The sequence below is a fragment of the Lycium barbarum genome, chromosome 8 (assembly GCF_019175385.1).
Source record: "Lycium barbarum isolate Lr01 chromosome 8, ASM1917538v2, whole genome shotgun sequence".
Lineage (NCBI taxonomy): Eukaryota > Viridiplantae > Streptophyta > Magnoliopsida > Solanales > Solanaceae > Lycium > Lycium barbarum.
Genome location: NC_083344.1, coordinates 92,460,659 through 92,475,813, shown reverse-complemented (window position 1 = coordinate 92,475,813; position 15,155 = coordinate 92,460,659). Strand labels below are relative to the sequence as shown.

The following is a 15,155-nucleotide window of genomic DNA, read 5'->3' as shown; positions in this document are numbered from 1 at the left end:
ATGTGAGGCCTTTTGGGGAAAGGCTCTGATACCAGTTGCTGGGCTTAACTGTCCAAAGATACTCTTAACATGATGTGATATTGTCCGCTTTGGGCCAAACCCGCACGGTTTTCCCTAAAAGTCCTCACATCATTAAGAATATCCAACTCCTTATAAGTAGCTCATTTTTCTTTCCAGCTACCAATGTGGTACTTTGTTCGCACACCCAACAATCTCCCTCTCGAACTAAGTTCCACATGGCTCATTACCATAACTCACGGGTCAGAGACTCAACATGTCAGTGTGCCACCCATATCGTCAGAGTATTTACAGTCACCGAAGCCCAAAGATTATGTATGCATCTTCAAAGCTTAGGTAAAGGTTGTAAACCGGCCCATAGACGAGCAAAGGTACTAAGCCGGGCCCCACGCCACACTCCGCCATCTTCATACTCGTCCCGCCAAACCATTGGCTCTGATACCAGTTGTTGTGCTGAATGGCCCAAAGATACTCTTAACATGATATGATATTGTCTGCTTTGGGCCAAGCCCGCACAGTTTTCCCAAAAGGCCTCACATCATTAAAAGTATTCAATTCCTTATAAGTATCTCCTTTTTCTTTTCAGCTACCAATGTGGTACTTTGTTCGCACACCCAACAATCTCTCCCTCGAACTAAGTTCCACATAGCTTATTACCATAACTCACGGGTCAGAGATTCAACATGTCAATGTGCAACCCACATCGTCAGAGTATTTACGGTCACCGAAGCCCAAAGGCTGTGTATGCGTCTTCAATGCTACGGGTAAAGGTCGTAAACCGGCCCATAGATGGCAAAGGCACTAAGCGGGGCCCCACGTCACACTCTGCCATCTTTATACTCATCCCGACAAACCATTGGCTCTGATACCAGTTGTTGGGCTAAAACAGCCCAAAGATACTCTTAACATGATGTGATATTGTCCGCTTTGGGCCAAGCCCGCACTGTTTTCTCCAAAAGGCCTCACATCATTAAGAGTATCCAACACCTTATAAGTAGCTTCTTTTTCTTTTCAGCTACCAATGTGGTACTTTGTTCGCACACCGAACAAGACTATGACCTTGAATGCTATTACAAGTAGAGGACTTGAATGCACTAGAGGAGAAAAGGAAGTAGAAATCATCTGACAGAATCAAGAGTTAATGCAGACAATTAAGAGGCAAATACACTATTAGACATCTGATACATAAAAAGACATCTTTTTCATGAAATGTATTGGCGCTTTTGCGCTATCAATTCATCACAATCTGGAATTTTCGTTCCAGGAATTGAGAGATGGTATTGTAAGGGAAAGTTCTTAGTTCAAGAGCGAAAGCATACAAATATAGCAACAATACGCTCATAAGCTTAGTTATACGTTGAATAGCTCATAAGACCAGAACACCAAATATTCAGAAAGGTCACCAACCTATCAGTCTATATCTTGAGCTGACGTAAAAGACTTCAATCTGTCTTGTGGGTTGTGTTAGCAAGGCTTAAATTTGAGTTATGATGAACTGTTTACATTCTTAGAAGAACGCACCGAATGTTGCATTGGCTAGGAATAGTGGAAACCTGCTTTTCAGATTGTTGCTCTAACTCTTTGATCACCTGAACATCCCCTTAAGGAAATATACCCTTAAATCTTTTGACAACCTTAAAAGTTTTGATCTTAAAATGGATAATCATTTCCTCAAACAAAAGTCGACAATTTTAGAATGAAAATGCATGCGATATTGGTTCTTCTCATTTCAACTTAATGAGGGTTGATGCAATGAGGAAAAGAATAAGGTAAAGCTTGCACAAGTACTTTTTACTTTCTCCTTTTTGGGAGTTCGGGACCTGTTGCTTCTGTGAACATCAGTAGTTTTAGGTTCAGTAAAAGGCCTAACAGAAGTAGTTTTCAAAAATAACAGGTAAGTTGGTATAGTGGCTGTGAAAATCACCCAGTTCCCTGGTTGACAATAGAAATATAATGGAATGCTGAATGCAGATCATTCAACTTTACGAGAACCTACTAACAATAATTAAGTTCCTTGGTCGAGACACTTTTAATCCCCTTCACACGTTCATTTTAAATTTCCAGGACTTTGAGTAGCTTCAGAAACATAAAGAGATATGAGGTTCTTTATTTCATTATAATCATCTGTTTCCTTCGAATATCAAATAAGAATGTATAAATTACAACGGAATCTGTGTATGACTAGGAAACTACTCCCTCTGTGAAAAAAAAAATAAAAAAAATGAAAAGACGATACAGTGTTCAAGATCAGCACATTTAACTATCATTTTATATTCAGACATTGATTTCTTAAGTACTATAAATCACAAATTTCTTATTGTTAAAAATATTAAAATTATTTGAAAAAATCATAATAAAAGAAAGACAGTTTGATTTCTCAAATAGTAATACTGCATTCTTTTTGGGGCGGAATGAATATAAATTATAAATATATGAATTTTTTATTCTGCTTTAAATTCGATGTACACCAAAATGCTTCCTGTACTCCGCTGCTTTCCAAAGTAGTCAAAGCAAGTAAAAAAAGATTGGAGGTACCGGATATAACTAGTACATCAAGAATACCTTTTCCGCCTTTTCTGAATCTTCTCTTCTCGCAGCCCAGCTCTCTATATCATGCTGGCTACTGAACATCTCTGCTTGCAAGGTTACTGTTCCAAGGAACTAAAAGAGTTTATCTTGTGGTTGTGTTCCACTCCTCATCATCGCACAGAACTCCTCATAATTGATCCTACCGTCCTGTTTTAAGTGAAAGAGTATAGGTAAAATCCAGTATCATAATAGAATTACTAATGTTAAACATTGCACCTGAAAATACTTACATGGTCTGTGTCCACCTCTGCTATAATTTCCTTGATGGTGGCCTCATCGCCCATACCATACTCCTTCATAGCACTTTCAAGTTCGTCTCTTGTTATGAAGCTGAATCACATTAACGAAAATAAAGAAGTGAACTTCTCAAAGGAGTGATCTGCGAAAATATAATGCCTGAGACAGATCCTACCAAATCCATAGATTAAGGATTTCTTAAGCAGGATTAACTTGTAATTCATGAAACATATCAACTAAGTTGACCCTATTTAGTACTAGAAAGAGCCCTCCTATCTTAACAAAACCGATGGAATGCTATCTCATGGATATCCTATGACGGCTGGCCCCCACTTATTTTCTCTCTGTGGGATTTTGTTTCCACTTCAACTCAGGGCTTTATAGGTAGACATTTTATGAAAAAAAAAAATTGGCTTAAAGGTTGATCGATCGGGCCGTACTCACTTTAACAGGCGTAGAAACTTCATGCTACAGGGTCAATTTTTTGCAAACAACACTGCACGGCAGTCACTCGCACACAGCAGCCGAGCCTTACACTTTTGTCTTTTTTGTTTGGGACTTAGGATTATTTTCAGAACTTAGTAAACAAAGCACACAGAATTACAGGTAAAATCTCCCAATCTTTTATTACTCTCTCAGAATATATAAAGGATCTTGAGTTGGAAGGCTTACAACATAATCTGCTTTAGCCAACAACAATACATACATAAAGGCAGCTGCCAGTGGCAGTTACAACGGGCGGGACCAAGGCTGCACAAAACAAGCAAAACAGTAGCCCACGATTTGAAGCCACATCCCACGAACAGATTGCTTTCAGCCTTTTAACACAACTGCTGCACATGCCTTGCACACAACACAATTGCCGTACATGCCTTGTGTTAGCCCCTAAAGATGGAACATGAAGGATGCCGGGCAGAGACATCGACAAGAACATGAAGGACTCGTGGACGTGGCTTCAGTTCATGTCCTAGTGCGTGCTTTGTTTACTAAGTTCTGAAAATAATCCTAAGTCCCAAATGAAAAAGAGGAAGTGTAAGGAGGAGTTGCTATGTGCGGGTGACTATCGTGCAGTGTTGATTGCGTTAAATGACCCTGTAACAACTGGTATCAGGGCGAGAGATCATGACTTGGATCTATGCTTGAAGGAAACTCAAATGCAGAACTACGTGAATGATTGTCAAAATTGGAGACACTCGTTTGGAGCGACTGACGATGCGGTGGATATGGTGACGTAATAACTAATAACCTAAATCCATCATTTGAGGGGAGATCTAGAACAGTTTCGTGAAACTTTTTGTGGACAAACGAGGGATGTGCAACAATCCCGTGAGGCTGCTGATGTTCAGATTGAGAAGTTGAAGAAAGAGAGCGAAAATCTCAACCTCGAACTCGTCTTTCTTCAAAGGGCTATGGCTACTACTGGTTTAAGGAAGTGATGAATGTTCTAAGGTTAAGATCCCAGAACCTAAAGCGTTTGGTGGAGCGCAACTGCTAAAGAATTGGAAAACTTCTGTGGGATATGGAAGAATAATTTTCTACTGCTCGGGTGACTGAAAATGACAAAAACAAAATCACCACCATGTATCTTACTGGTGATGCGAAATTGTGGTGGAGAACTCGGAATGAAGAAAAGTGCTGGTAGACCCAAAATTGATACTTGGGTAAAGATGCATCAGGAGATGAGAGACTAATTCTTGCCTGGCAATGCATCGTGTCTTGCTAGGAATCATTTGAAACGCCTAAGGCGGACGGGTTCAGTTCGCGACTATATCAAGGAATTTTATTCTTTGATGTTGGACATTCAGAAATCAGAACATGTCAGATGACATAAATTGCACAACTTTATTTCTAGGATGCAGGCATGGCTCAGAGGGAACCAAGGAGGCACAACGTGAAAGACCTCCCAGGTGTGATTACTGCGACGAACTCCTTGGTTGATTATCGTACTACCCATACATCCAAAGCGACCTATCCTGTTTCTTTTGGAATAAAAGAGGGAAACCAAATGGAGCTTTTGATAGCTGAATAATTCCAGCATCCAGAAAATCGTTTAATTGTTTCCGCAATTCAGCCAACTCTTTTGGAGCCATACAATAAGGAGGTTGTGCAGGGGGCACTGAACCATACGGCAACTCTGTCTTACGATCAATTGCCCTCTGCAGTGGCATGTTCTTCGGCAATTTAGGCGGCATCACATCGGCAAATACACTTAACACTTGCGCAACACAGCCTGGCATTTCAACCTTCACATCAGGTTTAATCTCGACCAAGGTAGCAAGGAAAGTCTCATCTCCCCTTTTCAAACCTTTTTCAACGGTCATGGCAGAAATTGTAATAGCACCTTTCTCTTTCTATTTCTCTTCCCCATATGGATTAATAACATCAATAAAAACTAGGCATCATTTCATGCATAAGCATTAAACCATCCAAGTGAGGCGTTGAACAAAGCTATTTTTCCGCATGAAATCAATCCCAAGAATCACCTCAAAGTCCTCTAATGGGATCACCATCAAATTAGCTTTTCCATTCCAATTTCCAACAGAGGTAAGAATATTATAAGCCATACCCACAATGACTTGGACTTGGGCAATCACAGTCTTTATGTATGACAAAAATTTACTCACAGTCAACCCATACTTATGCATGAGTTGGCAGAAACAATGGTGTGTGTGGCTCCAGTAACAACCGCGGTCACTGCACTCCTGTCCCCAATCTTCATTTCAATGTGCATAAGTAAAGAATGAGGATTAACGACATCACTTGTAGCATTCATCAACGTCATCGTACACAGCAATTGTAAAGGATTCACTAGGGCAGCAACTTCACTTCCTTCACCATCTCGGTTCTTATCTAAAGCAAGCATAGCATCCACACGTTGTCTATTTGGACAATTCTTACGAATATGTGGTCCACCACAAGTCCAACAGCCCTTACTTGTTGCATTTTCCTTATTTTTTGGTAGATCTAGCATCAACTATCGTCTTACCCTTTTCCACAACTTCTTTTCATGTTTCCCTCTACCATTTCCCTTTCACTTTCCGATGAAAGAAAATCATGAAATTTTAGGGAGAATAACTTTTGAAAAGTTCACAAAGCAATAAAAGGCAAAATGTGCCTGAGAGGGCTCAATATGTCAGAAATACTTATGGCGTTAGCTGGCTTGATATGTTTGACCAACCAAATATCATCCTTCGATTGGCTACTTGATTGGGACAACCATATTTTAAATGCCATAATGAGGTTTTATTGAATCTGGGGTGAGGGGTAAGATTGCATTATTAACAACTTAGATAACAGAAAAACACCATCTCGTGTGAGGGCAGCCCGGTGCACTAAGCTCCCGCTATGCGCGGGGTCCGGGGAAGGGCCGGACCACAAGGGTCTATTGTACGCAGCCTTACCTTGCATTTCTGCAAGAGGTTGTTTCCACGGCTCGAACCCGTGACCTCCTGGTCACATGGCAGCAACTTTACCAGTTACGCCAAGGCTCCCCTTAAAAAAAAACACCATCTCGTATAGAAGAAAATACTATCTACCACCAACCCATGGCCAATCCTATCCATGGTCCTACAGAAAGAGTTGGACTAATGGCAGATTCGTGATTTAAACTTAACGAATTCAATCTATAAGGTTTTTTTGCACTGAGAATATTGTACTTTTGGAATTATGGATCTAAGACTTATTATCTATTGAAATTTCAGTAGTTTCTCACACACATATGCACGCATTTTATATATATGTTCAGTTGAACCCATAGAGCATAGGCTCCATCAACCATAGTTAGACCCCCCTTCCTCCTACCCAAATCAAGTAGCAACACACAGTGGATGACACCCAACCGACCCATGAACTATTTAGGGAGACATCTCCATCAATTCATCATAATATAGGCACTCGATGGAAACAAGGCTAAAACCTAATTTTCATTTGCCTCATACCAAAGTTATTCTAACTGATATATATTGGCATCTGGAAAAAGCTAGTAAGCTACAATAAGCTAGGAGCCAGATATACTGAAATTATGATCGGTTGTGTGGACTCACCCACTATGGTCCGTGTCAAAATACTGAAAAGCTTTGAACAGATGGTCATCCCTTTCAAGTCGATGTCTATGCATTGTTGCAGTAACAAACTCAATGTAGTCAATCGTTCCATTTCCATCCACATCAGCCTGAAATATAGAACCATAAACAGGATACATAGGACTAAGAAATCTGACATGAAGCCCAATGAACAGATAAGTTTAGTCAAATGCATCATACTTACAGCTTCCATAAGTTGCTTAACTTCAGCCTCTGAAAGCTTTGATCCAAGGCGAGCCAATCCTGATTTTAATTCTTCATAAGTGATTGTCCCACTATTGTCTGTATCCATGTTTGCAAACATAGCTTTCAGACCCTTAATTTCTTCTTCAGATAAATTTTCTGCAATGACCTGGGGAATTCCAGTTAACAGAATATCAGGAGGTTGAAATTTGAAACCTTCTGGGAAAATGGAAACTTCTGATCTCTTTCATTGACTTGTTAGGTATCGAAATACATGTTAGGGAACTGCAAAAAATGTAATTTCTCCACCTTTATATGAAATCATTTCTTTGATAGACAGACATTTTGTGAAAGAAACGAATACATCAACGAAGACCGAAGACCAAGTTCAATCCCTAAAAATATCTTGCGAAGGAAAAATGAGTTGATGTTACAGTTTCTTATTTACCAGTAAAGAAAATTTAACCAATTGTGTGACCACTTTCTTGAAGAGATGAAACATCAGCTTGTAGTTTTACTTTCTAGATTAGGTCCCTAGAAAATGCTTCATCTCAACTTTTACTGATGAAGAATCAATGATGAAAGTTAAGGAGACATCCTAAGTAATGGCAATCTGTAGACAATATTTAAGCATTTGTCATGTAGAAATAATAGTTGCAATATTAGATTCTACCTTCAGTGCTAGTTTCTTGAGCTTGTTCATTGCCCTGAACTGCTTCATTCTGGAGAGCACTGCACTGTCTATCGGCTTGTCGGATGCTTCTCCACTTCGAAGCCATGGATGTTCTGCAAGAACGAAGAATATTAAGGAGGGCGCATAATTTAATTCCAGCATACTAAACAACCTCCAAGCAATTGAAGCCTCCCAACTCCCAAATCATATATCAAGAAGACTAAGAAACCTGATAAGCAAGTCAAAATGGAGAAGACTAAGCAGACACCAAAAGGGCAAGAAATACTCATTAACGGATCATAACATTGGACAATGTGTAAGACAACCTAGTGTACCTCTTCCAACAACTACCAAGCAATTGAAGCCCCCCCCCCCCCCCCCCCCCCAAAACTCCCAAATCATATATCGAGAAGACTAAGCAGACACCAAAAGGGCAAGAAATACTCATTAACGGATCATAACATTGGACAATGTGTAAGACAACCTAGTGTACCTCTTCCACCAACCATTAATTATTTATTTTCTTAGTTTTTGATTTTCGATTCTAACTCAATTTGTGTCTACTATCATCTAAATTGCCTTATTAATTGTACTTGGTTGTAGTTCTGTCTTCTTTGTTGTAATAGATTGTTATCCAATGTTTTGTGAAGAAAAACGAAAGTATTGTCTAACAAATACAGGATATGTCACATACTTAATCCCCTCAATAGTGCTCTGGCAAATATATAATATATAGTCACACTATGGACCAAAATACCCACGAGTGCTCGCCATGCCTATAAAACTACACTGGGGCAATTAAGTGCTATTTAAGATGAGAAGATCATGTGTAGCTTTTGATTACACAAAAAGAGAGAGAGAGAGAGAGAGAGACAGACAGACAGAGACAGAGACAGAGATACCAAGAACTTCTGCTGATGTGACTCTTTTTTTCGCATCCTGTGTTAGCATTTTTCGAACAAGATCCTTGGCACTATTTGATATGGATGGCCATGGATCACTTTCAAAGTCAATTTCTCCTTTTAGTATAGCATGGAATATTCCCTTTTCAGTTTCTGAAAAGATTTGGCAAGACATGTTAAAAGACAAGTGCAGAAAATAACACCTAGTACAGAATCTTGTTATGTTTTTATCTCTGTCCTTACCATCCCAAAATGGAGGTACACCACTAAGTATAATATACAAAATAACACCTGCACTCCATACATCCGCTTCTTTTCCATAATTTCGCCTTAATACTTCAGGAGCTACATAGTAAGCACTACCAACTATATCGCGGTACACCTTACCTGAAATCAATAAATGAAACATGAATTTGAATTGTGTAGATTCTAAAAAAACAGGGTGCAGGAAACAAGGATACTTTAAGTTAAGAATGGCTTGATAACTGCTTTAAAAACAAAATACAAGCATGGTCGGATCATCAATACACTGGCAAGAAGCACCTTAAGAAACTTGAATTGCAAGAGCGAGGGTTTCCTGTGAAGTACACGTATTCATTATTTTATAAAGAGAAAAGAGGGGAGGGATGGTTAGCGACGTGATATGAAGTAGCACATATTTAGTAACTTATTAGGATATCCTATGATGTTTATTTTACGTATTAGTAACTTTAACTTCAAATTCATTCATTTACTTTTTTTGTACAATTCCAGTTATTCGGGTTACCAAATAAAGATCAAACTCATCCAAGGATAACTTGGTTTGTTGAATGTTGTAGTACATTCTATTCTAGATAATAAGTCTTAATAATCCTTCTGGAATCAGAATAGCTACAAATTTTATTTTTTTATAAGAGGCTACTATTGTGCCGTTGATTTCCATAAACTAGTCTTCCATCAGCTTCTTTACAGCTTAAAAGTGAGCCCACTGTTCCCCTTTTTCCTCAAAATACTTAACCTCTACAAAGATACCTTATTTCTGGAAGTAACAAATGAAGCTTTTCATATTTCACAGCATAAGTGCCTTACTCACAGCATTGAATTATCTAATTAGGGTGTTACAAAAGGTTGAAACATTTATTTTCCAGTATATGGCACATATTGGACAAGTGCTCTATGCTAACCACTTGGGGAATCTAGTAACATAAATATTATTTAAGCTGGCAGGTGAAACAGTAAGTTATGAAATGCATTCAGATTAACTGCTACTCTTGGTCAAGAGGTCTCATGAAATCCTACCTACAAAAATCCGCAAGTAGGTAAATGATACAACTTTGATTTTAAAAGTATTCTGCAGTGACACATGATTCACAACTATTGCTCTTAGGTACTACATAAGACTAGGAGTGTAGGATGGAGGTATTCCATTCTTTTCCAGGCATAACAGTTTAAATACATTTCCATGTATTAGGTCGCTCTTCTGAGTTTATTTTAGATTGTACAGCGGTCAAAATGTGTGCCTTTTGAACTTAGATGCTACTGTTAGTGTCCTGGAACAAAAATGACCTTGTCATTATACATTTGACAGAAAAAACCTAGTAGCAATGAAAGCTGAGAAGTGCGTGAAAAGACACCTTAGTGCCTCAGAAACATAACAAATTTATTTCAAAATCTTAACCATTATAATTAATGAGTTTAAGTTCTTTGCACTTGCATTGTAGTAACATTGTTTTGTTTTGACAATCAGATCACTTATAAGACAATTATAGGCAAATCTTCGTTATAAGCATTAATTGATAATCTAGTAAAAATAGTAAACTAACCTACTATCATTGGTTAAAACTAGACCGATAGTGAAACAAATCTTTATACTATAAGTGTATATAACTTGAACATTCAATTAAAACGGTGAGGGGTAAGAATATCACCTTCTTCAATGAAGACAGAAAGTCCAAAATCAGTAGCCTTGAGCATTGCATGTTCATCCTTACTAGTCAATAAGAAATTCTCTGGCTTGAGATCTCTATGCATAACACCCATGAAATGACAAATATAGACAACATTGACTATCTGTCTGATAATATCAGCAGCATCCTTTTCAGAGTAATATCCCCTGGCAATAATTCTGTCAAACAACTCTCCTCCAGCACAAAGTTCCATTACAAGGTGCACTGAATAATTGTCTTCATAAGCACCTTTGAATTCAACCATATTTGGTTGCCCACTCAAATGCTGCATAATTTGAATCTCTCTTCTAATATCATCCTTATCTTTCTTACTCACAAGCTTCCTCTTTAATATAGACTTACAAGCATAATGTTGCCTAGTTGAATTCTCAGTACAAAGGTAAATCACTCCATATTGACCCCTACCCAATTCTCTCCCAAGTGTGTAGTGTCCTTTAATATCTTCAAATGGCTTACCCAAAATTGTATCTTGTTCTATTCTTTGTTCTTGAATACGTGGTTGAGTATTTTTCACAGTAGTCACTTGTTGTTTTTTTTGTTGTTTTTGTGGTGGTTGTGGTTGGGGCTTATTGGGTCTTTCTTGGGGTGGTCTTGGATAGTTATGATGATAATAAACTGGATGTTGGTAATGTTGATATGCACCAGTACTTCTTGTTCTTGTTCTTGTTCTTGGCCTATAACCTTTACCATCTTGTTGTGTATATTTGTTTTTGCTGAAACAACCACCCATTTCAATCTGAAATTTGTTGTTATGACAATATTTGAATACAGTTTCAAATTGAATGAAATGAATGTAGACAATTGATATAATCAACTCAAACTAATTTGGGTTTTATTAGCTGGTTTAGGAGAAACAAGAAAAGGAAAAGATTTTGACTATGTCAATCTTTTTTCGATCACATCACATGAATCAAGATTTTGGATTGTAAGAAAGACGCAAATTGAGATATTGAGTGGCAAAGTGCAAAATGCAGGATGTTGTGTCAGAGTTATTCCTCAGATCAGAAAAAGCCAAGGGGATTAAACTCTGTTTATTGTTTGCATATTGCGTGTGCATGTTTTTCTGTTTCAACTTTCCTTTTCATACCCCTTGTTTTCGTCAACAGTTTTTCAATTAGCGAAAATAACGCAGTTTCTCTTGCTGGCCATAAAAAAAAGTGTTTAATAAGATAATTTCTGTTTGGATATACATAAAAGTTGTAACCCATTAAGTACAAATTTTGATGAGAAGTAAAGACATCACAATTTTCAAATTCAACGAAAGAAAAGTACTATTGTTGCCGCCCTATTTCACGTGATAAGTTTGTGAGTCGAGTAATTAATTTATCTCATTTTCGTTGCAAATTTGGATAGAATCTTGCAGTTTTTTAATAAACTTTTAGGCACGTGCGGCACTTGACAACTCGCTCACGATCTCACTATGCCATGTCAGCCTAAATTACTACACTTAGGATCGCTAAGGGAAAAAGTAAGTGAATAAAGCAAGAGAAATTTGCTAGAAGGAAGATTTTTATTATAGAAGACTTGATTGATTTTTGCTTGATGGTTTACAAATGAATGACCCTCCTATTTATATTACTCACCTAGGGACTAATATGTAAATAATAATTATTATACAAGTCCCTACATATTTACAAATAAGCCCCTATTATAGAAATCTCTATACAACTAGATTATTCCAAGGACCTTCCATGCAATTCCATAAGGTTCTAAAGTCTTCCATGAGAAATCTCCATATTTCTCTAGAACCTTCTCACATAAGCTAGCCTCCTTTCCATGTAAGCATCCACATAAGCTTTCTACATGGCAAAAATAGTTCCACGTGACGCCTAGGTGGCATGATGATGTGACGGGTCATCACACTCTCCCCCACCTGATGTTGCGACGACCGCGGCGCACTGCTGCTGCTTAAACTCTCGACTCTTGTTTTTAAACTGCCACAAGTCTTCATATCGCTCACATGTGGCCTTTTCCGGTGATTGCCCCTTCCAATGGACGAGGAAAATGGCGGTGGCTTCTTGCCCTTGTTTCCGCCTGGCCTGGTAGTCAATGATAGCTTCAATCTCCCTATCGTGTGAAGCGGTGATGGTAATCGGTGTATGACTTGACCCTTTCCCGGTTGATGCTCCAACTCAATCTTGTGATCCAGCTCACGCCTAAGAGGCGAGTGCTTAGTTAGCTCTTCGAAAATACCATCTTTGTTTTCTTCGAGCAAATTATCTATCCAAGGCGATAGTGTCTCTTGGGTACCATTATCTTCCTCCAAACTTGTGTAATGGTTGCCATGAATGTTGGCTCCTCTTTCTTGAGCCCTTTGACGAGCTGCATAGCTGAAAGTTGTGCATGGCCCTGTCCATGCGACATAGTCACTGTAGGCACCATGCAAGCGCCTTCTCACTCCATGACCAAGAGACATTGGAGGTAGGGATCGATCATCGCGTGGCAATGTGTAAAGAATTCTTGCCCCAAAACAATGTCAAAGATATCCATAGTAGTGGCGGTAAAGTTTATCGTACCTTTCCAATCTCCCAATTTGACACCAACTCCATTGGCTACACCACAAGCATTTTCCGGCTTAGCATTCACGATCTTGACGAGTGCGTTAATTGGAGCGAGCTTCAACTCTAGTCTCTTTGGTGCGGCCTCGGTCACAAAATTATGAGTCGCCCCAGTGTCTACCAGTGCACGAGCGGGCTTGTTATTGATGGTGAGATCCACGTACTGGTTTTTATTATTGTTGATTTGACTATCTTGCCTCGTGACAGCGCCACATAGTTTAATCGTCCCCAACTTTGCGATTCTCGTACTCTGTTTTTGCGTCTGCTTGTGACTTTCACGCACCATAGCGCTAAGGCTCTTCAGGTCAGGGCAATTTTTGAAGCTGTGCGGCCCTCCACATAAGTAGCATCCCTTCTTCTCATTTTGTGCCTTCTTTTCGGCATAGCCCTGACGACTTGACTTCTTGCCGTCGAACTTGTTCGCATTTTGGGTCTTGGACTATGGTTGTTGCGACTCCTTGCTCTCGCCACAGTCTCCCCCACCTTTGGCATCGCTACCCCTTGACTCATTGCCTTGGCATTTGTCGTGCTTGTCATTCCTAAAGTCCATCAAAGACTCGGCCTCCACTATGGCTTGGTCTATGTCTGCGACTTGACTGCGTTACAACTCCTGTTTAGCCCAATTTTCCAACCCGTCTATAAAGTAGAACAATAAGTCATATGGCTTGGTCTATGTCTGCGACTTGACTGCGTTACAACTCCTGTTTAGCCCAATTTTCCAACCCGTCTATAAAGTAGAACAATAAGTCATCATTGGTGAGGTTGGGAATTTGAAGCGTAAGGGTGGTGAACTCTTTGACATAGTCTCGTATGCTCCCCATTTGCTTCAACTCTCTTAGTTTGTGCCTTGCCTCATACAAGACATTACTTGGTAAGAACTGTCGCTTGAAGTCGTTCTTGAACTGATCCCACGTGCTAATTGTGCATAGACCTCTCTTAGCATCGGAGACCTTTTTTCTCCACCATAGCATGGCAGTCTTTGATAGGTACAACACAGCGGTGTTGATCTTGGCCTCATCGTCCCTCAATTTGCCATGCCTGAAGTAGTTCTCCAAGTGCCAAAGAAAGTTCTCCGCCTCTTGTGCATCACGAACCCCTTTGAACACTGGTGGCTTAGGAGCCTCGATCTTAGCCTCCCTCGTCACAACAACGTTGTTGGCTGCCTCGGTCACGCCAACACTGACCTGCTCTTCGAGTGCCACTATTTTTGCCCATGGCATCGATAGTACTCAACGCCTCTATGAGTCTGCACTCTAAGGCAGTGATGGTTTGTTTTACCTCAATCTCAGCCTGCATATCCCCTCCAAGTCATTTCGGATGCTTTCAATCTCTTCAAGAGTATGCCCCTCAAGAACGCTAAGAGTTCCCTCCACCTTGCCTAAACGTTGGCCAAATATATCGATGGCATCCATCCCCACATTAACCTTCATAACCCACTCTTTACCGAGCGAGATGTCCTCGGACAGGACCTCCACGACATCCTCGCTCGCCTCAGTGGTAGATGGTTCTTAGGATGTAAGCCCTTCATTTGGCACAACCTCTAGTAGGACCTCTTAGCTCGTGTTAGCGACATTCCTCTTTTTGTTATGGCCTTTCTTGCCAGCAGCATCCTGGATGACGTTATCTTGGGTTTTAGTAGCGTTGATTTCTCCATCGTTTGTCATTCCCTTAGTCGAAATCTTCGCTCTGATACCACATTGTGACGTCCTTAGTCTTCAACTAAGAGCACGTGCGGCACTTGACAACTCGCTCACGATCTTGCTATGCCAAGTCATCCTAAATTACTACACTTAGGATCGCTAAGGGAATAGTAAGTGAATAAGACAAGAGAAATTTGCTAGAAGGAAGGTTTTTATTATAGAAGACTTGATTGATTTTTGCTTGATGGTTTACAAATGAATGACCCTCCTATTTATATTACTCACCTAGGAAATAATTTGTAAATAATAATTATTGTGCAAGTCCCT

The 15,155-nt window shown here is 39.5% G+C and overlaps 2 protein-coding genes across 2 annotated transcripts; both read right to left on the bottom strand.

Annotated features, from left to right (window-relative positions):
* Positions 1-2,265: 2,265 nt before the first annotated feature.
* Positions 2,266-11,735, bottom strand: LOC132606303 (calcium-dependent protein kinase-like). Its single transcript, XM_060319746.1, has 8 exons — positions 10,592-11,735; positions 8,928-9,071; positions 8,685-8,837; positions 7,783-7,895; positions 7,111-7,278; positions 6,888-7,015; positions 2,838-2,937; positions 2,266-2,754 (listed from the first exon to the last, which is right to left on the bottom strand). The coding sequence occupies exons 1-8, from the start codon at positions 11,358-11,360 to the stop codon at positions 2,680-2,682; spliced, it is 1,650 nt and encodes a 549-aa protein (XP_060175729.1). The 5' UTR covers positions 11,361-11,735; the 3' UTR covers positions 2,266-2,679.
* A 2,145-nt stretch (positions 11,736-13,880) lies between these two features.
* Positions 13,881-14,408, bottom strand: LOC132607957 (uncharacterized). Its single transcript, XM_060322039.1, has one exon. The coding sequence runs from the start codon at positions 14,406-14,408 to the stop codon at positions 13,881-13,883; it is 528 nt and encodes a 175-aa protein (XP_060178022.1).
* Positions 14,409-15,155: the final 747 nt, after the last annotated feature.